This window comes from Denticeps clupeoides, chromosome 14 (genome assembly GCF_900700375.1).
Source record: "Denticeps clupeoides chromosome 14, fDenClu1.1, whole genome shotgun sequence".
Lineage (NCBI taxonomy): Eukaryota > Metazoa > Chordata > Actinopteri > Clupeiformes > Denticipitidae > Denticeps > Denticeps clupeoides.
The window spans coordinates 9,201,704-9,229,516 of record NC_041720.1 but is presented as its reverse complement, the minus strand read 5'-3'; the positions used below and the strand labels follow the sequence as shown (position 1 = coordinate 9,229,516).

Sequence of the window (27,813 nt, the reverse complement as noted above, 5' to 3'; positions counted from 1 at the left end):
ATTTCATACTGACTGTGTGGGTGGCTATGTGGGGGTCTCATTTACTCGCTCTGTGTGTGTGTTTTGTGTTAGTTTTGGTTCTGAACTGGTGCTACATGTTGGTATCAGGTGTTGTCTGGAGGTCTTTGTGGATGTGGGCTGTCATGTATGTGTTTACTTAGCCTGGGTGGGGGAGTTAACGGGTGGCCCCCATCTCCCCTTTCCTTAACGAACCGTACAGGAAATTGTCTTTTCCTGCACGTGTTTTTGAGGGTCGGCACAGTCATTCCTGCTGGCGTCACACACACCTATACTGTAATCTCACTGACCTGCGTTCCTCTGAGTAATCTCAAATGCGCACACACACTAAGAGCGGAAGGAGTCGTATAGCATAGCTTTGTTTGTAGAGCAGGTTAGAGTCTCCTTATCTACAGAGGGATCTGACTCGCTTTGCATATTTTTCCTCCTCTTTAGCCAAAATTCCTGATTGTAAAGTGAGATCAGACACATTCCTGTGTGTGCATGTGTAAAAAAAAATTTTTTTATTTTTTTTTCATGAAATCATTCTCATCGTAGAAAACTTGGGTAGCTTTACTATTTGTGATAGGTCCCTGAATTACTCTCATTGTGCCATTTACATGTGGTAATTATGTCCTGTGCCCCTCATCACCAGGGTGGCTGTGGCATGGAATGACCCACATTCCAGCAGTGGAGGCTGTGTGTGTGTGTGTGTGTGTGTGTGTGTGTGTGTGTGTGTGTGTGTGTGTGTGTGTGTGTGTGTGTGTGTATTAAGAGAGCACACCGAAACTGCTCTTCAGTAGTCCGTGGTCGATACAGAGGGAGGGGGGGAAGCCGGAGCAACAAGTGTCCCAGTGAAAGAGCCCCTTTGTTGGACTATGAGTTGACTAATGCTCCCCTGGTCGCCACCAGCCAGTGCTTGTTCTGTCCCAGCCTGAGTGCAGAGACCAGCTCTGGACTGTGTGCACACACTTTCTGATCTACACATAAACAGCCTCGTTATATGTCTTTGTACACTTTAAAACTGATAGGTTTAAAATGATTGGTTTGGTTTGTTCTGCCTGGAAACAGATGAGACTCTTCTCATGGAAAACTATATGTGTATTTGCTAGGATCTCATGAGACAATACACAGGTCACAATATCACAATATATTGTGATACTGTACACATTGGGATATTCTACAGTTCACTGAAAGTGTAAAAACAGAGCTGAAATGCAAGATGCTGTGACAGTTTGTCATGTTTTGCGATTTCACTCTGGAGGTTGTAGTCACCTCTGCTGACCTGAATAAAGAAAAAATATTTGAAGTCCATGTATCGATACAATATCGCCACATATATTTTGAAACACCCCTATTACTAGAGTGACCTGAGCATCAGTTGATGGTTATTAATACTGTGGCGTTATATTTGCTGCAGTGTGTGTGTGTGTGTGTGTGTGTGTGTGTGTGTGTGCGTGCTTTTTTACGAGCCCCTGAGTGTTTTTTTTTTTGGTTGACCATAGTGAGGAAATCCAGTCATCCTGACTGTCCTTGGCCCTCCTGCTGGGGAAAATAGTCTGTTCCAGAGTGAGTCTCCACCCAAAGCCACAGAGTCAGGAATCTGTGTTTGTGGGAGGGTGCTGGTGTTGCTTTTGCACATTTGGTTTGGGTTTTGTTTCTTGTGCTAAACACATACAGATGGCAATAATCATGACTGAGCTGAGGTGTGTGACCCTCATTAATAAAAGTTGACTTTGACATATTATTTAGAGTTTGTGTTCTACAGCATTACTATTTATTTTATCATTATTTTGTTAGCATCATGTTGCATTACTGTTTTGTTGTTTTCCCTGTAAGGCTTATTAGAGCAGGCTCAGGGTGCCACCCCCTCCCTACCCCCAAGAACGGACCCCTCTGATTGGTTTAAAGTCACTGTTTGAGGTGTGGTCAGCTGCGTGTCATTGATCTGCAGTCGGTTATTGCTCAGTCTTACTGCGGCGTTGCGCGGCGGCCACCGCACCTTCTGCCTCTGCAGACACTGGGCCAGACTCGAGGAACCATAATCCCTCCACCCAACACAAACAGGCCTCTAATCAGCTTTACTGACTGTCCCGTGGGTTTATTTCCCCCCGTCATTCTCTACTCTGCCCCAGTAACTTCAGACGGCGAGGTGAGCAGATCAGTCCAGGCGCACCTCATTGGCTGGGCTCATAGCCTGCTGCCTAATCTGATTGGATGAGTAACAGGTGACTGGGGAGGTGTGGCAACACCCGGCTGAACTCTCTGTGCACAATTTCACGGTGTACTTTAGGTCAGTGTTCAAAAACAGAAACATGCAAAATACAAACTACACAAGTCTTTTTTCATTACAGATGAGTTTTACTTATTATATCTGCTTTAGGTTTAGTATTAAAACTTGAGTGGTTGTGTGCATTTGTGTGTGTGTGTGTGTGTGTGGGGGAGGGGGTGCAAAAAACATGTCACAGACAGCGGGCTTGGGGGAGACAGGTGGTCTCTGGTGAAGCTTGTGGAGGGGAAGGTAATTACAATAGGATTGTTTTAATAGCTCAATATAGCCCCCCTCAGTCCTGTTCGTTAACTATGAGTAATTATCCGGTTGACCTGGTCTGCTCATTCCGGGTGAATTTAATTACCTCCAACTTAAGACAGACTTGTCCCTGCCAGGACATTCATTCATTGCAGCGTACTGAAGGTTTTATAGTCGGCTTTTTCAGATACGTATTCATATTCTGTATGTCTTGTTCTTTTCCCTTGAAGGATGACAGAAAAAAGTGTGCACGGATCGCTTGTTTTTCCTTTTTACTGTTTCGATTTAATCTTAATCAGCTTGACTTGCATTTGAGGCACTGTTCCAGGGGCGTGTCGCACATGCTTTAACTTTGACGTAGTGTTTTTCACTGCTGTGGCTTCTTGAGAATATAACGTTCAAGGCATTGGACTGAAACAATACATTCAGTTAAAGATTATGTATTATTAATCTGTACTGAAATTTTATTTTTACTTCACCGTGTAAAGAAATTGGGATGTAAGCACACGCATTTATGTATGATTGCCTTATGACTTTTATGCAATCCTAGTTGTGGTGCTGGTGCTGGTGTGTGTGTGTGTGTGTGTGTGTGTGTGGGGCCTGGATTAGGCTTCCTCTCAGCACACTCCTGGCTGGTTCTGACAGCTGCCGACGGGCTGTGGGCGGGTGTCTGTGTGTTGGGTGGACAGATGCTAGCTTGATCAGCTATTTTTGGTGTGTGACTAGGGCGTATGTCGGTTCCCATCAGGGTCGTGGTCCATCAGACGACTGGACTCCTAATTCACACCCACACTACTTGTGGTCATCGTGTGGTCAGTGTGTTCTCCTGCGTTCCTTTAGTACATATCTGGTGGGGCAGAACATGGATTGGTGAAGGGAGAGGCTGACGCTCACTGTGTCGTGACCTCAACTTTCTCTAGCGTTTATTAAAAGCCGCTACATTCTCCCAATCTGCTCCGGCATACAGGTATCTAACTGTTCTTCAATATGGACAGTCAATAACGTCTTAACCATATGTTCAGTTTTTTTTATATATATATTTTAGCATCCCGCTTGAAATTGACCTGGTAGCCAGTAAAATATTATTTATGTATCAATATTGGTGGTTGAAAAATCAGTACAGAATTGCACAAACCAATACTGGTACACCCCTTCTTATAAATACGGATTGTATTGTGATGTGTTCCTGATGTTACAGTCCTGAAGACAATGTCAAAAGCTAAATAAGGTGGAAAAACTGTGTGAAAGTGAAACTAAACTGTTATGTATACATGCTACATCTGTCCATCAAAATTTGCCAAGTAACGCTGCACACAGACGAGAACCTCCTTCCATGTTAATTTTTTGCTAGAATTTCACCGAGGTCTGTGAGTGCCTGTCACACAGTAGAAGCGGTTAACAGCAGTGCCGTTGATTTTGCTGAGTGTCTGGCTGCCGTATTTGTTCATCGGCCAGGGAGACTCATGAATGGAGGTTATTATGCAGCTTTGAGTGTTTGGTGGAATGATTCAGGCTGGCTACAGTGGTGACAGCTGCATCGCGCAGTAATAGCCGATGGCGTTAATTCTACATGGGGAATTGACCCAAGGTGTTCACATCTGCACTGTTTAGTGGTGAGATTGGGATTAGTTTAACGTGTGCATTTAATAAGCAAACATTCCAAGGAGCTTCTCTTTTCCTATCCCGGTCACATGGAAAACACAAAAAAAACGTGTGATGGTCACTCCTTGGTTAATTTACACCTTTGACGTCCCATTCTACCTTTAAACTCTGCTGTCTCACTGCCTGCTCAAATTGAGCTGCCTAATTATTAGGGTGGTGACAATAATGAGTTTTTTCAATCACTGCTACAGAAAAGGTACTACCTGAGTGCTCTCATTGGCCAAACATGTTTCTTCAATTATATATATAACATGCTCCATAATTACATCATGGTATCTCAGTATACATATGTATATTGTATATTTATCTGATTATGATTGCAAATGTGATTCATGGGACATTCTGATAACACTTTATCTCCATAACTAGTGGCCAGAACTATGAACATGTGTGACATGTATGTAGTACTTGTTGTGCATTCAAACAAGTTCAATTATAAAGTCATGACAAGCCATACAAGCAGTTTGAAAACTTGCCATGTGATGCACGGGACACAGAAAACTTGTCTCAATTGTTAAAATGAAATAAAAATACCCATTAAAATACCCAAGAAAAAGTGCACATTTTAACATTTTAGGTTTCGTTTTCCAGAGAATCGCCCACTATGTTCCCCAGAAATAATCCACTCTGTGCTAATCAGAATCTTTTTTTTAAAATGTCTCTAATCAACCCCTAGCCTTTTCTCTATTTCTACAACTATTTCTGCAGGGATCAATACTCCAGGCTTTTTTATCATGTGACATATTCTCAGTTTTGTGAATGGATCTATTATTGCCACCTTTATGATGGAAATGACCTCGTCCATGCTGCAGTGTGTTACTACGTTATAGTCCTGATCCTGCTCAAACACTCTACTTCATTTATCAGCCTCGGCCTCAGGACGGCCACGTGACGTGCACAATATAATCTGCTATGCGAAGTATGTCGCACATCTGATGATGCAGCGGCAGCGTGGTAACGAGATAACACGCGCCTGTCGAATTTATCGAGTGAAAAATCAGCCTGCTATATTTATATTCCGCCAGCACTGGTGCTAATCTCGCTCGGCTTTGAGGCTTAGTTTGATGGCCAGAGCGGAGGTGTATGGATGGGATCGCTCGGCCCCACGCTGGGATCTGTGCTGGGGGTTCGTCAGTTTCATAAGATGGCAAAAGCAGGAATACGTTCACGTGGCTGAATCGGGGTGTTTAGCATGTGTATGAGACCCACTTTTATTTCATCTCAGCCATAATTACATTTACATCGGCCCTCTGTACCCAATTTGTTCATATCTGATTAAGGACACTTCGGAAATGCCTAATTGGAGAGGTGCGTTCTGGAATGCACTTGTCTGTTTTCATCGGCAAAAAAATCTGCTTCTGGTGTGTGTGTGTGTGTGTGTGCGCGCGTGTGCGCCACCAGCTTAAAGTAGCTGTGAGCAGAGTGATGTAATGTTTACTGTTCCTGGGTCACATGAAGTGGAGCAGTGAGACGGATCGCTGCCAGCCAATCCCGTCCTACCGTCTGATGGACTGGCTTGTGAGCGCTTCTCTGTTTGTGTTAGCATTAGCTTAGCTTAGGTTTAGCCCTGTTACTGTAATATAGGATTTGATGTTTCACATGTTTGAAGAGAGGTTTGTTGTTGACCTTTATGCGTATTTGTTGCTACAGGCAGTTTTTAATTTTTTAAAGCCCTTGATTCTTTTATTTTTGCTGACAAGGTCGGTATTGAATAGTAATGAAGTTGCATAATGAAGTCGTAACAATGTACACGTGTGTGTGCACAACACACACGCACAAACACACACACACACACACACACACACAGCGTGAGCATTGATTTCCCTTAGAAGGCCAAAGGTCTTTCCATTACAATTCTGCTCTGCAGATGTCTGTTTTATTATATCGTTAATCGTTAATTTACTTCATTTTGCATGATAAATGAACAGAAAATATAGTTATCTATTGATGCCTGTATGCACTTTGTTTTCTTTCCATATCTGCTCGTAAGTGTGAGGTTTGTGTGTGTGACCATCAGTTGTGTTCAACCATGTGTTAGAGGTGCTGGCCAGAGCTCGGCGGTAACAGCCAGCTCCTTACGTAGCCCGTCGGAGTTATTAACACGCTAACGGTAGCGGCGCTAAAGCGCTGCCTCAGCGCTGCATCGTTAGCGTTTTACGCGGGCGGCTTCTGCTCTGCCCTCTCTCTCGTCAGTCAGTCACTACTCCCCTCCAACTCATTCCTTTCCGGAAAGACTTTCTCCCGCTGGTCGATTTATTAGGTTCCGTTTATATGTGCACTGTTAAAGACCAGTTATGAAGGGATTCGCAACAGAGGGATGTAATTGACCTTACAAAGAGCAGGACCAAAACAGGACTGAAGCTAAGCATTTAAAAATATAAACTACAGGGTGGGCCATTTATATGGATACACCTTAATAAAATGGGAATGGTTGGTGACATTGAACACATTTTACAAGTGGTCAGAAACTTGTAAATAACTCATGAAAGAATCCTGTACTCTAAATATATGTAGTTTGTCATACATCCACGCTTGCAGAAAAAAAGAGAATATTAATATATATATTTTTTTTTTTGCTTCCTAAACTATTGTACTCAGAACACTGAGAATTCTTCATCTTTTTGGAAGCTGGTTTGCTCAGCCGCATGTGTTCAGACGTCGGACGCAGATGCCTGCTGACTGTGAGAAGACTGTTGCTTTTTGGAATCTGCTCTTCTCCCCATGTTTGGGGTGGGAAGCTCATCTGTGCTGTGGTGAACAGAATGGCCATGGCCCAAAGGGAAGGACATTTGTTATTCATGGCTGTTGCACAGCATTTGTGCAACATAATGCATTTTTAGTATACTGATATGAATTTTGATAAATAGTATACATGGCAACTGCTGATTATTAAATAGTGATTATTATTTAGCGAGCAGAACCAGAGGGATCTATGTGACCTTTTGGGAGGGGGTTGTTTTTCTTTCATCTGAAATGAAAGCTTGTTTAAGCTCTTTCTACCAGCAAAAAGACTTCAGTAGTCATAATACCAGGATTTTCTAGAATATTTATATATTTATATTGCGTAAACCCATCAAATTAAATATCTGATTAGGGTTTGGCATTCATCACCTGTTCCCATGTGCCTAATGAAATGCCACTGCCACCTAGTGTCGAATGACAGTACTACATGCCTCTAACAACTCTCAGACCCCAGGGTCGCAGGAGTCTGATTTAAACTCTGCTGCGTCGTGAAACTTGAGACTATGGGACTAGTGAGGGTTTCTGAGTACCTCCGTAATTCGCGGGGAGCTTAATCACCTTGTCGTTTATCGTTCCGTCCTCGTAAACACTTCCCACGCCGGCTCCGCTTTATCTGCCACACGTGTGTTTTTACAGGGGCTCAGTACAGAGGCTGGCATATTTACGCTTCTTAGTGGAGCTCAACGCTAATATTTTAGAAAGGAGAGAGGCTAAGTATCGCCCCTCTGGTCTGGAATGCAGGAATTCTGGAATTTTGATGGGTGAATGAGAGATGAAAGGCCATCTCTCTCACACATGGACGGAGGCCTTTCGACAAGGTCATAAATGTGTGTGTGTGTGGGTGTGTTGAAAACTGACAAGACCCTCTGAGAGAGTGTGTGTGTGTGTGTTGTTCATAAGTCTCCTGCAGAGAGAGACCCACACACTGATTTAATATGGAGAGCCCCACCTTATCCCAGCTCTTAGTGGTGTCTCCCTGGTCTTCAAAGAGGGCGCCTGCGCGCGTGTGTGTGATGTTTTCCAGTTGTTTCAGGACGGATGTCTGGGTGGAGTAGAATCAAACTGGCCAAAGCTCATCTCTCCACACTGTTTTAATGTGTTATTGGTCAGACATAAAAAAAAAAAAAAAAAATCCGTCTCTCTTCCTTTAAGCACACACTCTCTTTCCCTGCAGGATGGGCAGACTCTGTGCATTGAGGAAACACATGGTGGTGCTTTTAACATTCATTGTTCCTACTGCCCTGTTGGAGCCATTGTTTCTTCTTCTGTCTGATTCGCTGCCTGATGCCTACATACTGTTAAAACTGGCGAAAAGCACAAATACTGGACCCGGATCCCCCAAAGCCAGTTTCTATGGCACAAATTATTGGGTCAAAATGATGTAGCCACAGTAAAGGACACAGGCAAAGAAGTGGTTTATTTACCCCTCGGGGCATTTACGTTAAACCTCTGTGCCCGAGGTACGACTGGGATTCGTTGTTGCCCGCTCTTGTGTTGCATGAGTCTCCTGTCATGAGGATCTCTCATCTGATTTTGACACCAGAACAAGCAAGAGAGTCATTTAGAACAATGGACATGTTTGATCTGAAGTTTCTTTCCTGGTTCAGTTTCATGTCATTTAATTGCTTTTTCATGAAATTTGTGGTGTTTGTGTTTTTTTCCCAGAGAGTAAAAGACTCTGGGAAAAGTCATTGTAATCAGTTCCATGTGTTACTGGTTTATATTTATTATAAATGTCACATTACATGGCTTTTTTGCATGTTAACTATGGCCTTTTTTGGAATTTCTGAGGTTTATTTCTATAGCCGGGTGTGGTATGGGGTGTGGTCGGAAAAGTCCCTCGGAGCATGATTTGTTCAGCTGCAGTTTACATTCGCAGCAGAGGACACTGGTTGCCATCGACCCCGGTCATATTCCTGCGAACGAGATCGGAATACCTCAGCGTCCTGCTCGCTAATGTAAGCCCAACAAAAACGACCGTTTTTTTTTCACCCTCCTATTGTTTGAGCTTGTGAAGTGGAACCAGAGCTGTCCTGAAGGCCATACTCTTCTCCTCCTCCGTTGTTATCCTCTTGTGTCCTAGAAAAAAATATCATCCCTTATTGAAATGTCGTACCCTGCTGCGGGGTGTGAATTCTATTTTGAACGGTTGCGCAAAGAATCAGAAACATCCTGGGCGCTGCGGTAGGCTGTCATTCCTCAGTACACGTGAGCATTGGCTGGGAAGAAAATCCAAACTGATGTCTTTCTCTTTTTCTCTCTCATTTCGTCCCCTTTTCCTTTTAGGACTTGGAGTTCCATGGCGTGATGCGGTTCTACTTCCAGGACCGGGTGGCCGGGAACTTTGCCACAAAGTGCATTCGCGTGTCCAGCACCGCAACCACGCAAGACGTCATTGAGACTCTAGCGGAGAAGTTCCGGCCAGACATGAGGATGCTGTCCTCGCCCAGATACTCCCTCTACGAGGTGCATGTGAGTGGGGGTAAGTTCTGGAGACCATGGCCCCACTCACAAGAATGTTGGTTCTATTGCAAGAATAAGCACAGTCCTTGTTCACCTTGCACATTCTTTCAAAAAAAAAATTCTTTCAATTTTTCTGGTTTTAGTCTGACTAATACCAACATATGTGTGAGAAAAACATTTTATAGCAGAAAAGCAAACGTAATTACTGAAGTAATTCACCAGAGAAGAAAATGCCTCACAGTTTACATTATATTTATGTTTATGGCATTTAGACACAATGGTAAGTAAGTGCTGTACCTAGGCTGCCTCTGCCTTGCGGTGTTGGTTACCAAGTGATAACCTTCAGACAGTTGTGGTACTTTGACCCTTAAAGCATAAAGGTCATTGTTTATTTGTGTGCCACAATGGTGGAATGTTTTAAATTGCCTGTCCTCAGATGGACTATCGGGTGACATGGTCCTAATAAGCGAAAGCTGCTTTGAGTTTCATGGCCGTGTGACGACGGTCCCAGTGGGAATTTGTGAATTAAGTTCAAGCTGACCCTCCCATCAGCAGGTGACCCATGGTGCGTAGCCTTTTGAGGTTTTTTCTTCTCCATCTGGTTAACTGCTTCTCTCACTCTCCCTGACAGAAGAACGTAAGCTGGACCTGGACGAGAAGCCACTAGTGGTGCAGCTCAATTGGAACAAGGATGATCGCGAAGGCCGCTTCGTCCTGAAAAATGAGAATGACATTGTCCCAAAGGTGAGTGGTGGTTCCTTATCTTTGTTTTTTCCTCTCTGCTAAATCCACATTCGGTTTGGTGTCCAGGCTGTTTCTAACTTATTTCTCAGTCCTGGGTAAATGTGTTGACATAATCACCGTATTGATTATGTAAATGTGTGTATGGCGTCCGTAGACTTGACTTGTCAGCATTTTGTGAGAGTGCAAAGTTTTGAATTCAAAATTACCTGTGTGACTACAGCATAGAGTATTACTGGACTCAGCAAGAAAAAAAAAACTTTCTTAGGAAAGTTCCTAATCTCCATTAGAGATTTCTACATCTGTGATGCAGTGACATGCTCAAGATCCTGCCACGTTTTAAGATATGCTGTAGTCATGTATTTTATTCTCATGAGATTATTTCCATGTAATTAAACATGTCTATTTTCTAAAAGGTGTGAGTACAGTAGTAACAATATTACTAATATAATTAATTGATAGTTTAATACATAGGTACATTGTAGATAAATGCATTTTAAAAAAATGTCATTAGATTAGATGTCTCTTTCACAAATGTCTAATATATCAGGATGGGTTTCTGGGTTAAAGGTGTATGGGGTAGGGCAATTTACTGATGCTTCACATACTTTAAAGGTCCCCTATTATGATTATTATAATTTTTTAATGTTTTTATTTTTTTAGTGGTCCCCTAATACTATATCGGAAGTCTCTTTCCGAATTTCAGCCATGGTGCAGAATTACAGCCACTTTTAACCAGTCCCACAATGAGTGGGACTGGTTAGCTTCTGTGTGTAGCTGTGAGAGCAGCCTATAGAATTGAGTGGCTATTCGCCGAAATGACGTTATCAACACCATTCATCAACCTCAATGTTTGGTGCAAACAGGAAGTAGTGTCTGTGTTTTTTTCAGAAAAAATACAATTAACCCATTGGTTAATCAGTCTCGCTCAACTGAAAAAAAATACAAAATTTTGTGATAATTTTCACATCCAATCACCAAGCAACTGCAAAGCTAGTTGCTTGGAAGCCATGACAGTCAGTGGAGTTCCTTTTTTAGGCGAGGGGCCGGAAATTCTATGGGCGGGCGAATTTCAGATCCAACATTATGAGCTGCCACTCTCTTTGAACGGTGAAGCAGAATGGCCTAAGCACACTGTACACCTATGGCCATTTCACACATTTCAGATTTGTTTTTTTATATATCTGTGTGAATGCTGGTGGGTAGACGTAAGGGTGTGAGAGAGCCAAGAGACCGCCTGTGATGGGTGGCTGCATTCTGATGGACCGGAACGTTACCACTTTCGTGTGCGGAGTTTTAAACATTTTGCCTGTCAGCTGGTCACAGCTGCCATGGTAGAGCAAACTCAGCAAAGGTCTGTCCCAACTCACGCACACGCCTGCTGTGTTGCAAGTCTTCCTGAGGTGCAGATTAAGGAGTTAATGTCTGTGAAATTTTAGGAATGACTTGGAGTGTGTGTGTGTGTGTGTGTGTGTGTGTGTTTGTGTGTTTTTGGACATCTCTTTAGTCTTTGTGTAGATGTAATCTCAGGGAATATCAATCAAAGTAGGCAGGGTACCAAAATGTTTATTTCAAAATAAGACTGAAATATTTAGGTACATGTTGACAATGGTGAACTTCATGATAATGCATGAATACTCTGCCATTTCACAGAAAGCACAGAGTAACGGCCCAGAAAGAGAGAAGGAAGGAGTGATCCAGAACTTCAAAAGAACACTGTCCAAGAAAGAGAAGAAGAAGGAGAAGAAGAGGGAGAAGGAGGCACGCATCCCAGACGGAGATGAGAACACGTTGAACAGAGAGGATTGGTACTTTGACTCAGCCTTTTGTCTTTGTCTTCTCTCCTTGTGTCCTCTCTCATCTTTTTTTATTTCATTATTACTTATGATATGAGTCAAAAGTTTGGACAGACCTACTGTTGTGGTTATGGAGACATTTTGATATAATACAATGCAAGAAACAGTACTGCTCGCCTGGTCCCTCCATCTCTGAAGGTAAAGGGAAGACACTCATGTAGACGCTTCTCTGTCTTGGCCCCTCGGTCATGGAGTGAACTTCCCCTGGAGGTCAGAACTGCACAGTCACTGAGCACTTTCAAACGGCAACTCAAGACCTTCCTCTTTAGAGAATATTTAGGTTAACTTGTAACCTTCTTATTCTCTTATTTATGCATAAGAACTACAACAGAGTGAATAAAACGATTTTATTCATAGTTGGGGGTCCTAGTGAACCAGAATTGACCACTTCATTGATTGTAACACGTTGTAAGTCGCTCTGGATAAGGGCGTCTGTCAAATGCCTTAAATGTAAATGTAAGAAACACATTAAGTATTTTTTCTATGAGGAGAAAGCTCAGCTTGGGGGAAAGAAGAATGTTTGAGGGTTTTTCAGAGTTGCTTCTTTTTACCTTCGTGGCTGCTTTGTTTACTATTGTCATCATCAAAAGGCGCTTCATGAGATGCTCTTTAACATGAGTGAAAGATAAGAAAGTTTTTAGCATAAACCTTCAGGACTGTTGGAAACCATCTCTGATGGTGGAGAGAAGCCTAAAGTGTGAAATGCCCCATCACAGCAAAAGCTCCCTGCTTTGGAGAGACTCAAATGTTCAACTTTTGACCTTGTTTGCTCTTTTTTTTAATTACATAACTTGTAATAAACGTGTGTTATTTCATAGTCTTGTGCTTTCAGTTCTCTAATGTAAAAAATGCAAGGCCCATAACGAGTAGGTGCGTCCAAATTTTTCACTGTTAGCATAACAGTATAATCAATAAGTAACCATCACTTCTCCCTCCTCACTCTGTATTTGCCTCAGTGAGAACTCGCGGCTTGCTGCTGAGGTCTACAAGGACATGCCGGAGACAAGCTTCACACGCACCATCTCCAACCCGGAGGTGGTGATGAAGAGGAGGAGGCAACAGAAGTTGGAGAAGAGGATGCAGGAGTTCCGCAGCACCGACGGTAGGCCTGATTCAGGTGAGGCATTCAGTGTATGTGTGTGTGGATGGATTCTGGGCTTCAGTCACATGTTCATGTGTTCATTCAACTGGTTTATTGGAACAGGATCTGTAATGCTGACTTCTTTAGATGGATATTCTCAAGCCCAGCTCCCAAATGTGGTATTATAATTTGATTCTTCAGTATTTTCCGTATCTCGTCCATTGTTTATAAAATAAAGTGAAACATAAGAGACTATATTAATTGTGTTAATACCCACCTGATATTTCGCCTCAGTGGTTTCAGTGCTTCTAGTCGCATGACACATGGCACTGATTCCCTCCTCACGTCACTTAAATCTAAGGGCTTTCTGCTGCTGCTGCTGTGTGTATAAAAAATTGTAAAATAAATGTGTGTGCCTGTTTTAGTTGTTCGTTTGGCTCATTGTATTTTAGTGTGCAACAAGGGACCAGGAGCTCAGTGTCATCATTTATTCTGGCCTTTTTTCTTTTTCTGAGGAACACATTCTGATCTTTTTCTTTTTTCTGTCTAATGATGAGCGTCTCCATAAGAACGTATTGTCCAGTGGCAATACAGAGGTTTGCGATTTCACAAGGCAAGAACCTTGCTAAAGGGAGCTAAACCTCGGACGCTCAGCCTCCTATACCCAACCCCCGCCCTCCACACACTGGCATCACTGGGGCAGACATTGTGTTCCCTGTGGCTTCAGGTCCCTCTGCCAAAGGTTGAGGCCAGGGCAGGGAAATCGACCGCTGGCTGGCAGATGTTAAAAAAAAAAAAAAAAAAATAGTTTTTTCACCCCATATGTAAGATGTTCTGAAAGAGATTGATGCTGCTGTTTTTTTTTTTTCCTGACCAGATGACCTCAGATGGGTGTATTTGTGCAGACGTTATATAACGTGATTCATCTTGGGCCTTTAGAAGTGTGTTTATATCCTCTACAAAGCCCTGGTCTGACACCATGTGTATATTAACTACTGCACTTTTTTTCCCCGCTGTTAATTTTTGCGTGTGCGTTTAGGGGGTACACTAAGGATCTATGCCGACAGTTTGAAGCCCAACATCCCCTACAAGACAATCCTGCTGTCCACCACAGACATGGCGGACTTTGCGGTTGCAGAGGCACTGGAGAAGTATGGCCTGGAGAAAGAGAATCCCAGAGATTACTGCATTGCCAAGGTGAGGACGGGTCCCCAGACAAAACACTCCCAAAATATCCACAGCCTTCACTCGAACCACGACCAGATAAGAAGCTACTTAAATTGCCCTACATTTAATCAACAGGAATGGTCTAACTGTGAGTCACTAGAAAATCCCTTGGAACACTGGACTCAAACATAACAAAATCTGATAATGCAATGCCCTTAAAAAAAAGAACACAAAAAGCAGAACACACTTGGTCCATTCCAGCACCTTAATTTAGTTTGTATGTGAACATTCCAAACAAACTCGGACTGAAGTGACACAATCTCAGGTTCTGGACCCTCTTTGGTTTTACATTTCTGTTGCTTATGTTAATTTTTTTTGCCCTTTGGCCTTGCCATGGACCAATTTAGCCCAGAGCTCCTGATGAAATATATTGGGTTTTAAATTTCCTTACTCACAAGCCAAAAACAATTAGTGTCACTACCATTAATGTTACCCCTGCAGAAGATGAGACTTCCTGCAATGTGACACAGATAACGTACATAGCGAGTACAATTGAAACATTAACTAAACAAAAGAATATTAATTAAGAATCAATTATTGTTCAGTGAAAAAAGGATCAGCAAATATTTACAAGACTCGTATTAGAGACTCTTATCTAATAGCGTGCTCTCGGGTACAACCTCCAATTTAACCAAAAAGAACCGTTCCTTAGATCAGCACTCGTTACCTGATCAAATTGTCTGAATCATTATTTGACCGATACATGAATCGGATTTGTGCGTCCCTAGCGCAATTCTAATAGTGAAAGTCAAATGTTTGGCACACTGCACTGGTGCCCCATAAAAATAAGTGAAAGAATTTTCATTTGTTTCATTTCAATGTGTCAGATTAGTCCAATCTCTGCACACAAGTTCCACCAGCAATGTATTGGCCTCTGTCTTCCACATGCCCCGCCCCCAACAAACAGTCAGGCTTTTAAGCTGATTGAGCCGTTACCATGGCGTTCAGCATGATGCACTGCTGTGGCCTGGACGCGTCCTCCATATTTCATGTCCTTGATGAGGATGCTGTGGACGTCTGACCAGACTGGATTAGAGGATGCGCCTGACTTTCAGTGCCAAACCAGCAGATGCCATGTGAGGAAAGATGGATTGTGAGAGGAAGTAAAAGACTGGGGGGAAGAAAAAAGGCAAAGGAGGGATTGAGGGGGTTCGGTGGCGGTGATGGGGAGCTAATCTGCCTCCCTCATGTTGCCGGGCCAACCCATGCTGACTGATGCCTCGACTGACAGCTGCGCTCATAGCCAATAACATTAAAAGCCCCTCACAGTCCTGCTGCATCCTGGCAACTGTTGGTGCGGCAACCGCAGCATGCGCTTCTTTCTCGCTCTATCGCTCTTTCTTTTAATTATGCATCGGAGTCGTTTATAACAGCAGGAGTTAAAACGCCAGCGTGCAGAGCGCTGGAGGAATTTGCAGAGGCAGCGTCTCTCCGCCAGACAGTTTCTGAAATATGAATGAGCCGCCATGGCAGGAGGGATGCACACTCACACTCTCCTGCTCATCCTTTCCTGGAGGGTTCATTACAAGTTCAGGGTCTGCTTAGCTTTTGAAATTCACTGTGCTGAACCTGTTAAAGTCTAGACCAGCTGTGCAGTTTAACAGCCAAACTCACACAATAGGTTGTAGTGTGTTACATTGCCTTTGTCCACGTTTCAGACCCCAGTTGCATAAATAAGGCACAAAAATGATTTTTCTGCAAATTTGCTCTTAAGGCTTTGTTACAAAACCAAAAGTATGCTATGTGACCTAAGGTCTTGATGATTTGTGATTTTTGTGCATTTTAATGCATTTCAGGTTGTACATTCAGATGATAAACCAATGAAGGAAATTATCCTGGATGATACAGACTGTCCACTGCAGATCTTCAGAGACTGGACCAGTGATAAAGGTCTGATGGAGGAGGATTCCTCAGCCAATGAGAATCAGTTATGCTGACAATTATACAGAGGATTTTCATACTTCTAAAGCTTTTGTGTAGAAAAACCACATTAAATGTTAACTATTATGATATTTGAATATTTGAAAACAATTGGTTGCATTTGGTGCTGATTTATGGTAATAAACGTTTAACCTCCTGGCTCTTTGCCTATAGAGGCTTTAGTGTTTCAGCTGAAGAAGAGACCCCCAGACTACGTTCCTAAGAGGAGCCGTAAACCCGACGAGAAAGGGATGCGGGGGTCCCTGCCACCTGAAAAACTACCTTATCTGGTGGAGCTTAGCCCAGGTAAGTGAGACAGACTTTACCCTCTCATCCATGCTGTTATTTAATCATAAAACAAAGAAAAATACATGGCGCTTAATACACTGTTCTGAATGCAATGTTTACTGTGTTCATTTGAACCACTAGAGAGAGCTATTTATACAGAGAGTTGAGAGGCTAGAAATATTGACCTTTTTAACCCTTTAATTTACACATAAGGGTATTTTTTCACACTGAGAGCGCACGGCCCTTCTCGTGCACAGAGCTAATTGCTGCTTGGCTACTAACTGTGTGTGTGTGTGTGTGTGTGTGTGTGTGAGTGACAAGTGACAAGTTGCCCATAATGTTATCCCTATAACCACTAACCAGATTTAATAACATTCGAATGCTTATGTCTGAGGGCATAAACTACTGGAGGTGAGGACTATGGGAAGAAGAATCTGCAGGGGATGCTTGGATTGTGTGTGTGTGTGTGTGTGTGTGTGTGTGAGAGAGAGAGAGAGAGACTGGTTTTTGAAGGGGCTTCTTTTGTTTTCAATTTTCTCTTCTGCATTTTCACCCTGCTTTTTCCTGCTTTTCTCTCTCTTGCTCTCTGGCATGGTGTGTGTGTGTGTGTGTGTGTGTGCGTGCGTGCTACACTGTATGCATTTCCTGCTTCTGCTCCTCTGCATGTATCCTCTCCCAGGGCGCGGGAACCACTATGGCTACTACGCCTACCGCCATCATGAAGGTAACCCAACCTCCCCAGAACCCCTGCTGACCCGGTCTCGATCAGTGGTACCCAGAGATCTCAGCTAATCATGGCACTTTAATAACTTTGACTAAATAATGTCTTAAATGTAATTCCACCTTATTACGTTGTTTGATGTTGCAATATGACTTAAGTAATGAGACATTATCAATGATTTATTATTATTATTGTAGATATGATAAACTCTTTAGAGCAATAAAGAATTAAGAAATTATAAACTGAGATATATTGTATGAAGGGGATATTATAGCATTCATAGCTAAATAGCCAGGGCACCTTGTATTACTGCAGTGTATTCAGTTTTCACTCACCCTTTTCACACATTATTCTTAATTTAAATAATTTATGTTGGTTGTTGGACATCCATTATTTCTGAATGGATATCTGCATTTCTCAGAACTTAAAATCTCAGAAGAGAATACATTTGTCAGCAGTCAGCATCAGATAGGAACCTCTGAGCGGTGTTCTCTGGCGAGGCCGGGGCTTTTCTCCCCTTCTGTGTTGCTTTTGCGTTGTCTGCAAAGTCATTTTTACTAATCTGAATATCATTTAAATGAGTCTCGCTATCTTTAAAGGTGGTTTGTTTACTTTTTGTTTTGCATGTTTTCCCATATTTTGTGCAGGGATGAGTCTGTGTATGTGGTTAATGTGTTTTCAGTAGAACACATGTGTACATTTGATTTAGCTGTGTGTGCTTTGGTCTGTACTTTTTCGTGTATGTATGTTGTGTATGTGATTTCTTCATGCTGATTGGCTGTTGGCTGTCCCAGATGGCTCAGACTCTAGGGACAAACCCAAACTGTATCGGCTGCAGCACAGTGTGACTGAGGTTGGCTCTGACAGCATGGAGGATGGAAGTATACAGGTGAGGAAGAGGCGCTTCCATAATGAATAGCAGTGCTGGAGTACTTTTCCAGGTTTATAGTCATTCACTTTCACTTACTGTGTTCAGCTCTTCGGTCCGGGCATCATGCCCCACCATTGTAATCTGATGCATGCTGATGGCTTGGTGACGGTGACACCTGTGAGCTTGGATGCTGAGACGTATGTGGACAGCCAGCGGATCTCAGACACCACCTTGCTGCGCAGTGGCATGACTGTGCAGTTTGGCTCTGCCCACGTGTTCAAGTTTGTGGATCCCAGCTATGACCATGGCAAAAGGGAGCCCGCCCCCATGATGAAGAGCAGGCTCAAATCAGGGTATTGCAGCCATTTGATCCATAATTGGTGTGACATTTTGCTTCTACTAATATTTTGAACATATTAAAACATGGCAGGTTCTGTAGACCTTAAGTATGAATTAATTATTGTCTAAATGTAGAGTTTTATAATGCCTTTTTTGTTTTATTATGATTACTATTATTAATAAATGTTTTCAGTGACTCAAAGTGCACTATATAGGATGAGAGAAGTTCAATTTTACATGGAATGATCAATAAAATAGATCTTTGTGTGGTAGTAGCTAGCGGGGGACTGTTCCTGTGACTACTGATTGTAAGTCGCTCTGGATAAAGGCGTCTGATAAATGCTGTAAATTTAAACATTTCCACGAGTCTGGGCACAAACATCACAAAAATAGACTCAAATGAACTTCATTCGTAGCACATAGCCATGTGTTTTTGCAACCCCAATCAGGGGCATAAAGATGTTTTCAGCCTCGGACTATTTTTGTGCATCTTGTCTGGATCTGTGAGATCCTAGCCCAGTCTGGTGTGGTCAGGCAGTGGAAGTTCTCTGTTTTTATGAGATTGGCCCTACAGTTGGTTTCCAGGGCTACTGCGCTGCCTTTAAAATCATTTTACAAAAACAAACAAGGCCCAGGTGATCACTGTTTACAGAGACCAGAGCCATCCTACCAGTTCATTTCAAATGTATTCACATGTTCTCATCTAGAAAAAAGGCAGCCGTGGGTGCAAAATTATATATTAACTACTTTGCTTTAGGGAAAAGGATGTTCGTCTTATATTTGGGACAGTACGGTGTTTAGTTTTCTTAGGTCAAACCAAGTTACCATGGGAAAATGTAGTCTCTTACATTCTTTTATCAGAATATCACATCAGTCAAAATTTGTGTTCCTTCAGCCCTTTTGCACCTTTACTGTCATTGCTGTACTGATGATGACATTTTTAACCACAACCACAGCTGTGTAACTTCTACTGCAGAGACATGAAAAATAATTATTAATAATTTTTTTTTTTTTAATCAGCATACTGTTTTATGCTGATCTCATACCTGCTGCACAGGTAACAGAACAAATGTTTGTTCGGATATTAGTGTCTTTGACGCTCTGCTACCATGGCGGCAGATGCCACACAAGGCACACAGACAAGGTTAGGACCCATGTAGGTCAGGGTTGTCCTCTCCATTGCCCGTCGGTGTGGGGTTGTAAATCGATTTCCGCACAGACAGTGAGAGTGTGTGCTAGAGAGGGGTTACGGCAGGCTCCACTCTGAGGCCGAGCGACTCTTTAATCTTATGAATGTGTGTGACTGCTGGGTTGGGCTGTGTGTGTACGTGTCACTGGGAGGCAGTACTCTGGCAGAACACGCTACAATCAAACACACACACACACACACACACACACATCCCAGTGGCTTAGGGTTTACAGCAGCAGCCTGGTACGCTCTTCATCAGGGCGGAGTAGGAGCATACAGCTGTGGTAAGTTCTTACTAAAGACGCTTTATTAATACCATGGGACCTGTGCATGTGGTTAGTAGCTGAAACTGATTTGTGTTAACGTCAGTAACACCCGGCCGCTGCCGGTGGAGAGGCGTAATCTGGAGTAGATACGGCGGCCTGATCCTGCAGGATTACATGTGTGGGAGGAGAGGAACCAGGCGAAAAGCTGAATGTAGTGGAGATAGATGGAGAGGAAAGCAGGAGCATTTTGGAGCTCATGAGTTGTAGGTGGAGTTGGAGCTGCGCTATTTGTTGACTTATTTAGGCTGGGTGATATGATCCGTGTGGTGGGTTTTGTGTGGGCAGAGATGCTTTTGTCTGAAGCAGCCTGCGTAGTTCAAGTTGTAGTTTTGTCTGTGGGGTTAATAGGAAACGTGCGGCTCCTGTGTCTGCAAAGAGTAAATTATGGGACTGTGTGGGTGGGTTTGCATCAGTCTGTCAGAGGGTGCAAGCTGTTTGGCTCTGCTGAAAGTGGCTTTTAAACTGTGTGTCTGTGACTACAGCAGCATTCATTCATTTGGTCAGTGTACCCAGAAGAAATTAATTGTAATAAAATAATTTGAGCTTCACTTCCTTTTCAGTTTGTATACTCATGTGAAAAATGTCACCTGATTATAGGCTCAGAATGTGTAATGAACTCTATAGTAAGTACAGAAAACTTGGATCACAGTGAAATTCACTTTTTTGGAATGTGGATGTAGACCAATTTACAGCTTTTGGGCTAAAAGTTTAAACTGTTCATTTTCCATTTTGAGCGTAATGTAGAAGGTTTCAGATGATCACGTTGTTGGGAAGCAGTTGACCTCTGACTTGGTGTTTCTACCACTCCCTCTTTGGCAGGAACATCCCAGACAGCAGCTTTGACCACAGCAGCGCCATCCTGCCCGCCAGCAAGGTACCATTTATTCAACCCTTACCTTCCACATACATTCCTTTGTGTTCATGCTGTGTGTTTCTGCCTTTACACTTAAAGTGAATTGAACACAATAGTTTTTATTCAGGGATGTGTTATTTGGTCTTTAATGAACCATTATTTTTGATAATGTATTTCATTCTAATTGTTAATGTTGTTATAGTTGTCTGACAATTATTATTTTGTTGTAACACTGCACAATAAAGAAATGCATTGTTTCTTATAAAGTGCTTAGTTTTTAATGGAACCTTATGCGCATACTGTGTGTGTGTGTGTGTGTGTGTGTGTGTGTGTGTGTGTGTGTGTGTGTGTGTGTGTGTGTGTGTGTGTGTGCGCCTCTGTGCAGAGCTCAGGGAAGCTGGACATGGATCGCATGGGTAATGGCAGTGAGAGGGGGATGGTGAAGCCCATGATCCGTGGGGAGCAGCAGGATTTCAGCAGGCAGGATGGAAGGTGAGCTGCCTGCAGGGGTGCAGGGGTGGACCTCAACCGTTTTGGGGACTCATGTCATTTTCTTTGTTTTAATCTAATAGCTCTGTGCAGTCCTGACTTAGCTAGACTGTTAGAATTATGGCCTGCCTGTTAACATACTCGCTTACACTCTCACACGCAAGGAAACATGAGTATTTACATGCAACTTCAGAAACCTGACCCTCCCTTCAGCTCTTGACAATGACCCCAACCCTCACACTTCATCAATAATACAGCAACACATGGCCTGAAACACACACACAGCACACTCACACACTCTCTCAACCATCTTTCAGTTATTCTCAAGTAGGTCCTTCCTCACACACACACAAACACACACAGACTTCATGTTATATCAGCGTGGGTGGGCGTCGGTGGACAGCGGCACCAATGCGGCCTTTGTCTCCTGGTTCTCCAAGTGTCAATACTGTCCCTGCAGGTCTCTGGATGGACTGGGCCCTGAGCTCACCCTGCCAGCCAGCATCGAGTTCAGGGAGAACTGTGAGTGTTCCAACATTTTCTTCTGAATCCAACAAAACGTAGATGGTGCTGTGCAATGTGAACCAAAAACCATGTCTTTGATTTGCAGACTAAATAAAGTCAAAAATATGCTTGCTGTGAGCTATGTATGAGTATCTGTAGACTGTTGCATTATTAACATTTGTGGTGATGTATCTGCATCCATACGTATGTAGCTAACAAGTATATTTCTGCCATTACCAACCTGTTTTGTGGGCCGCATCTAAATAGAAGGTAGTGAAATTAACTCTTGAATCACATTGTTTTAACACAGGAGTTCCTCACTTTAAGAGTAGAATAAAAATGATTGTGCTTTTTATGTGAAGGATATGATAATTTATGATCTGATCAGTCAGTGTTTGTATGTATGTATTTAAATTCCTATAGTATTAATCTGGGCACAACTTAAAGCTGGATGCAGGTTTTAAACCTCTTGTGCTGGTTGGAACCTGTTAGAAACACCAGGTAGGTCTCATGCACTGGTCCCATTAACACCAGGCAGTCTCCCTCAGGATCAGTGAGCCCCTGCTTTCATTTCAGTCTATTTTAAAATTCAATATGAAACTTGTTAAATTATTTGGAGAACTTATTTAAATCTCCAAACCGGCAGAATTGTCTTATGGCTTCAATACCTTTATATAGATTTTTTAACACTTTTATGGTGCTTTTGTTGCAAATTTCTGTAATAAAATGTTCTGAATCAAATTCAATTATTCAGAAATTCAAAAATGTCAGAAAATGCTTTTTAACATTTTATTACATACATTTGCAACAAAGGCACCATAATTAAAAATGTTTAAAAAAATTTATATAAGGTATTGAAGCCATAATCTGCATTGTTCTGTCAGAGACTCTAAACAACATTTCCTTCAGGTAAATTTTGGAAAAGGCGGCTATTTGTATAATAGCAGTGCTGCGTGTGCAGTACCGTACTGAATCCAGCAGACAGTTTATTGGACTACTTGCCCGACCTCTCACCCATCTTATTTTCCAGTTAGTTTCAACAGTGGCGAGACGGTGGGTTCTTGTGGAAAGCAGGAAGCCATTCTCCCACAGACCAAAACAGATGTGTAGCTGTGATGATGCTGGTCCATTTGCCTCGGGGACCTAGTTTGAACTGATTTGTTTTTTTCTTTTTTGGGAAGATCGATGCATGGAAAACTAAAACATGGAAGCTTGCATTCAACACTCCTTTGTTCATCATGAACTGAAATATAGTGTGTGGATTTACAGCAGCATCAACTTTAGGTTTAATAGGTTTTAATTTGCTCTTATTACCATCTCTGCTCACCACAAGGTGGCACCACTGGGGAGCATTATTGTAATGACACAAGTCTAATAAATACCATGCTGGCCAAATTAAGTGTTCAAGGACTGCTTATCCAACTCTGTAGTCTTACTTTAGTGAAGTACTGTGTTCCAACCCCCCACCAGCCCATCTGTTTCTCAGCCACTGTATATTTATTTAGGCAGGAGATCACACGGGGGGCTGGATTTGCGACTCTTTGATTTTAGGTTTGAGTAAAGGCTCCTTTACACAAAGCTGAGGTACCAGAACCCCGCTGAGTGCCGGAAGTAGGAGATGTGGACAATGTTATCACAATGTGAAAATCCACGCTCTTAAATAATTGTTTTCTGTTTTTTTTCCACCTTCTCTGTTTGGAATTCCTTGTGTTTTATTTCAAAATGTTCTGTTTTTGGTTTCTCTATAGCTGAAGATGCCTTTCTGTCCGCCATCATTAATTACACCAACAGCTCCACAGTCCACTTCAAGCTTTCTCCCACCTATGTGCTGTACATGACCTGCCGCTATGTAATGTCCAGCAACTACCGGCCTGACATGAGCCCCTCCGAGCGTACACACAAGGTCATCGCCATCGTCAACAAGATGGTGAACATGATGGAGGGAGTCATCCAGGTGAGTTCTTAGTCCTTAGTCCTTTGGAGCATGCCACGTAATTTTGCAGATTGTGGAAGTCCCCAAATGGGGGTTTCCCTTAGAAGCTCTGTCCAAAATTATTCTCAACCCTCTCCCTTCATACACGCCTGCTGCCGTCACACCACCGTTCTAACTAGCACTGCTGGTAGTCCCGCTGAGTACAGTCATTCTAGTCATAGTAGATGCATTAGGTGGCTTTAGTCCTTCATTGCAGCCACCTTCATACCCACACCACACACGCCAGCACTCCATGTCCTGTGGTGAGTGTTTTAGTGTCTGTCTGTCTTCCCATCTGCGCGTGTCCACCAGTAATCATTTATCATCATTAGGAAGGACTCTTTAAACTGTTTTAGACAAAAACAAGGCAACGAAGCAGGCAGTTTAACCTCATATCTCCTTGAGCTCAGACAGATGATAAAAGCCTGGCCTGCTGTATTGGCATTCCTCTGTTATTGGACTGAACTGCACTCTCCTGGGTGGCCGATGTGTCTGGTCTGTGTGGTGTGGTTAAACAGCCCATGCTCTGGGCAAGTTACACTTAAATGGGTTGAGTCAACAGGGTTCTTTCAACAGTGGCTTTGCACTTTTAACTACTGTCAGGTTAGAATTAATCACACTCAGGTAGACACAGATAATCACTTATATGTGATTAATTAGAAGTAAACTATATTGATATAGTCTTCCAAGATTACACAACCCCCATTAATGGTTAATAAATATGAAAATGAAATTATATCTAAAATTAATCCTAACCCCTTAGTCACCAGATTTTACAATCAACACCTATTTGACCAAAGGGAATATCTTTTTGAGGAATGTTGAGATTCTCTGTTGAGAAACAATTAAGCCTTTTGTATTTTGTTGGTCTCTTAATTTGTAATACACCTCTCATGGACCTCCTTCACTGAACGTTTGTTTCTAAAATCTGGATTATTTCAATTTAGAGCGGGTTTTTTCATCTCTTGCATTTCTGGAAGTCCAAATTCTTAATCCTGCTGCTGCCCTGTAATCCGCACAAGACATAGATTACACACACAGCCCTCTGAGGTTCTCAGATATCTAACAATGTCAATCCAGACTGTTTGCTAATCAGTCTGGCAGAGGAATAAATGCATTTTCCAAAAGCACTGAAAAGCATTTTCCAAAAGCACTGATAAATTATTTGTGATTCCTTGAAGTAAGTTCAGCGAGGTCCTGATCCAAAATCCATAATACACTGATCCAAACTGTACAATACAGACATTTAGCAAATGCAGTTGGACAGCATAATCTACACTTTGTACTTAAAATGCAAAACACTTGGTTTTCATTGATTTAATGGTCCCCTATTATGTTGTTGTTTTTTTTTTGTTTTTTTTTTTTTTGCTTTTAGTAGTCCCCTAATACTATATCTGAAGTCTTTTTCTGAAATTCAGATGTGGTGCAGAAGTACAGCCAGTCCCCCAATGAGATTTCCCCAGGACACGGCGTTTCTGTGTCTTTAGCTTTAAATGAGGAGGAGAGCAGCCTATAGAAGTTGGGCATTCACCATTCACCAACTACAATATTTGCCGTAAACAGGTTGTGTCTGTGTTTTTCCAGAAAAAAAAAAAAAATTAACCCACTGGACGGAGCTATAAAAATACGTTTTCAAGCCTTGACATCAGTGGAGTTCCTTTTTTAGGGCAGGGGTGGGAAATTCTCTGGGCAGACAAAGCATAAGAAAAAGGGGAGGTGAATTTTCCCTTTATGATGACACAGGGGGCCAAATTTCAGATCTGACTGTCTGAGCTGCTGCTCTCTGAGAAGCGCATCAGTATGGCCAAAGCATTCTTTATACATATCACCATTTCTAGCCACTGCAGGACCACAGCTAGGGGACAGGACAGGCTAGGGGAACTCATATTAATGTTAAATAATCTCACTAAGTGACATTTTCATAATAGTGGCCCTTTAAACAAAATGCTTTATAAAGTCCCTCTCTTTTGGGTTGGTAGCAACAGTTCTCAATTTGGTTTCACCTTGGCTTCTCTTTGGGGTTTATAGCAGGGCAAAATACTTCAGGGCCAGGGAATTATGAGCAGATTATGGAATGCCAAATTCTTCACAGCTACCCCTAATTTCTACTTATTTACATGCTCTGTGCTTTTTCACAAAATTAGTTTTTCTTCCAGCACATAATGATCCCTACTGTACGATCAAATTTTGTGTCTGTTTCTCAATTTCTCAAACCTTCTGCCCACTTGTTCATGTGACAAATGTATAGAGTATCTGAGAGCAGAGTTTCTCACAAACATTTTATGGGGAAGAAGCAAGCTGGCAAAACAATGCAAGCATTGTGGACAAACTCTGCTCTTTGTAGTGATTCCACTTGTGCCAGTGGGCAACCTTTTTGGTACAGAATGAATACAGAGTTTAAGGAACAAATCCTTTCATGTGCTGGAAACACATTGACTGGGCGTAACCACTGCAAACAGGAATGTGATTTTTGAAACACTTGGCCCGCCCTAATAGAGTACCAGTTTAGGTAGGCCCAAAGACAACATTGACTCGATATCCTCTAGCGCGGATTTGGGAACTTAGGTATAGACTTGTGTATACATCAAAGTGTCTGTGTGTGTCTCTCTCTCAGTATGTGTACATGTGATTTGTCCATTCCATAGCTGTTGTTGACAGTCTTTCTCTGTCCTGTGTGGGTGTGTGGTGGTTTTGTGTCTCTTTCCCTCTCTTCCTTCTCTTTACCTCACCCCCTTCCCATGAACTCTCTCACTTTCCGTCTGTCTTCTTCTGTCTGTCTCTTTCTCTCTCTCTCTCTCTCTCTCTCTCCCTCTCTACAGGAGATTGCTGAAGGTGAACAGGTAGGCTCAACATACTGCCGGGGGGGAGGGGGCTCTCTCCCCCTTCCCTTGTTCAGTCGGCTTTGCTCAGACTCCATGCTTATTTTCTCCCCCCTCCTCCCATAACAGAAACCAAAACTACCAAACCAGCCGCCAATGTTTCTTCTCCAGCAGTTGGATGTTTTGTTTTCTTGCCATCAAAAAAAGAACAAACTGCATATAACCCTCATTCAGTGCAACTTTGGAACATGTGGTACTAAAACCGCTCCAATAATAATATCAATAATACCAATAATACTGAACTCTTGATTTTAATTAAGGCATTTCCATGTGACTTCTGCTTGCTGCTTTTCAGTGTGGGTGAGAGAATCCCCCAAATAGTTTTATTGTTTTGTTTATTTCATTTTTGCATTTTTTTTCTCTCAACTGGGCAGTTCCACAAATGTGGTCTCATATCAGAAATTAGATATACATTTTTTAGCTATTCCTCATTAATATAACCAATGTAATTCCTTAAATTATTGGAAAATATAACATTCACTTTTAGATGCTTTTCAAATCTTTTCAAGACTTGTTTTTGATGTTTTTAATTCCTCATTAATTACACAATAAATGCTCAGTATGTACATTAGGCCAGAGATTATAGTTATTGTTTGTTGAAAGGTTAGATGTCATTTTATATTTTCTCCTGCCAATGTTAACACTACTTGGCAGGAGAAAAACCTGCCACTATGTGGCTGCTGAGCAGTATCTTGGTAAAAAACCATTAAAAACTACAATCCATTCAGATATGGTGTGTTAGTTATCTTGTGAATGGTTTAGATCCTTAACTAACCATTTGTAATGCAATTGCCAAGCGCCTTACTATGTTGTTTGTGAAGAAAGGTTTTCTCAGTTCTAATCATAGGTAGAAATTGGAAATTTTTCGTTTAAATGTGACACTGCATGCTTGAAAGCTTGTTTGGTTCCTGTGGAACTGCCCCTTTGTCCGTGGTTAACAACGCTGCTCCTTTAATGTGTTCTGACTGGGGTGGGGTGGGATGGGTTTAGTCTCTATTCATTTATATTTTATTTAATTTTGGTTCGTTTCTGTAATGGGGATAGATGAGTGTGGGGTACGCATGGGCCAGGCCAGGAACTGCAGCGCCTGGACCGTGTGTATCTCTGTGCGTTTGGGGCTATAAACTCAGCATCAACCAGACACTGCTGTCCACTTCAGTTCA

General features: G+C 42.3%; 1 protein-coding gene across 18 annotated transcripts in view; it reads left to right on the top strand.

The window, feature by feature from the left end:
* The window catches only part of afdna (afadin, adherens junction formation factor a), an 87,087-nt gene that overhangs the window by 31,972 nt on the left and 27,302 nt on the right, over window positions 1-27,813 (top strand). For 8 of the 18 annotated variants that reach the window (XM_029002159.1, XM_029002164.1, XM_029002156.1 and 5 more), the window contains exons 2-16: window positions 9,218-9,413; window positions 10,026-10,138; window positions 11,789-11,943; window positions 12,948-13,108; window positions 14,112-14,269; window positions 16,096-16,189; window positions 16,394-16,525; window positions 17,187-17,231; window positions 18,023-18,117; window positions 18,205-18,452; window positions 20,773-20,827; window positions 21,192-21,298; window positions 21,756-21,817; window positions 23,548-23,753; window positions 26,591-26,611. In XM_029002159.1, coding sequence (XP_028857992.1) covers window positions 9,218-9,413; window positions 10,026-10,138; window positions 11,789-11,943; window positions 12,948-13,108; window positions 14,112-14,269; window positions 16,096-16,189; window positions 16,394-16,525; window positions 17,187-17,231; window positions 18,023-18,117; window positions 18,205-18,452; window positions 20,773-20,827; window positions 21,192-21,298; window positions 21,756-21,817; window positions 23,548-23,753; window positions 26,591-26,611 — 1,848 coding nt within the window. Of the gene's footprint in view, window positions 1-8,595; window positions 8,890-9,014; window positions 9,116-9,217; window positions 9,414-10,025; window positions 10,139-11,788; window positions 11,944-12,947; window positions 13,109-14,111; window positions 14,270-16,095; window positions 16,190-16,393; window positions 16,526-17,186; window positions 17,232-18,022; window positions 18,118-18,204; window positions 18,453-20,772; window positions 20,828-21,191; window positions 21,299-21,755; window positions 21,818-23,547; window positions 23,754-26,590; window positions 26,612-27,813 lie in introns of those variants that run through there. The other 10 variants (XM_029002166.1, XM_029002155.1, XM_029002160.1 and 7 more) reach the window with 8 other exon arrangements.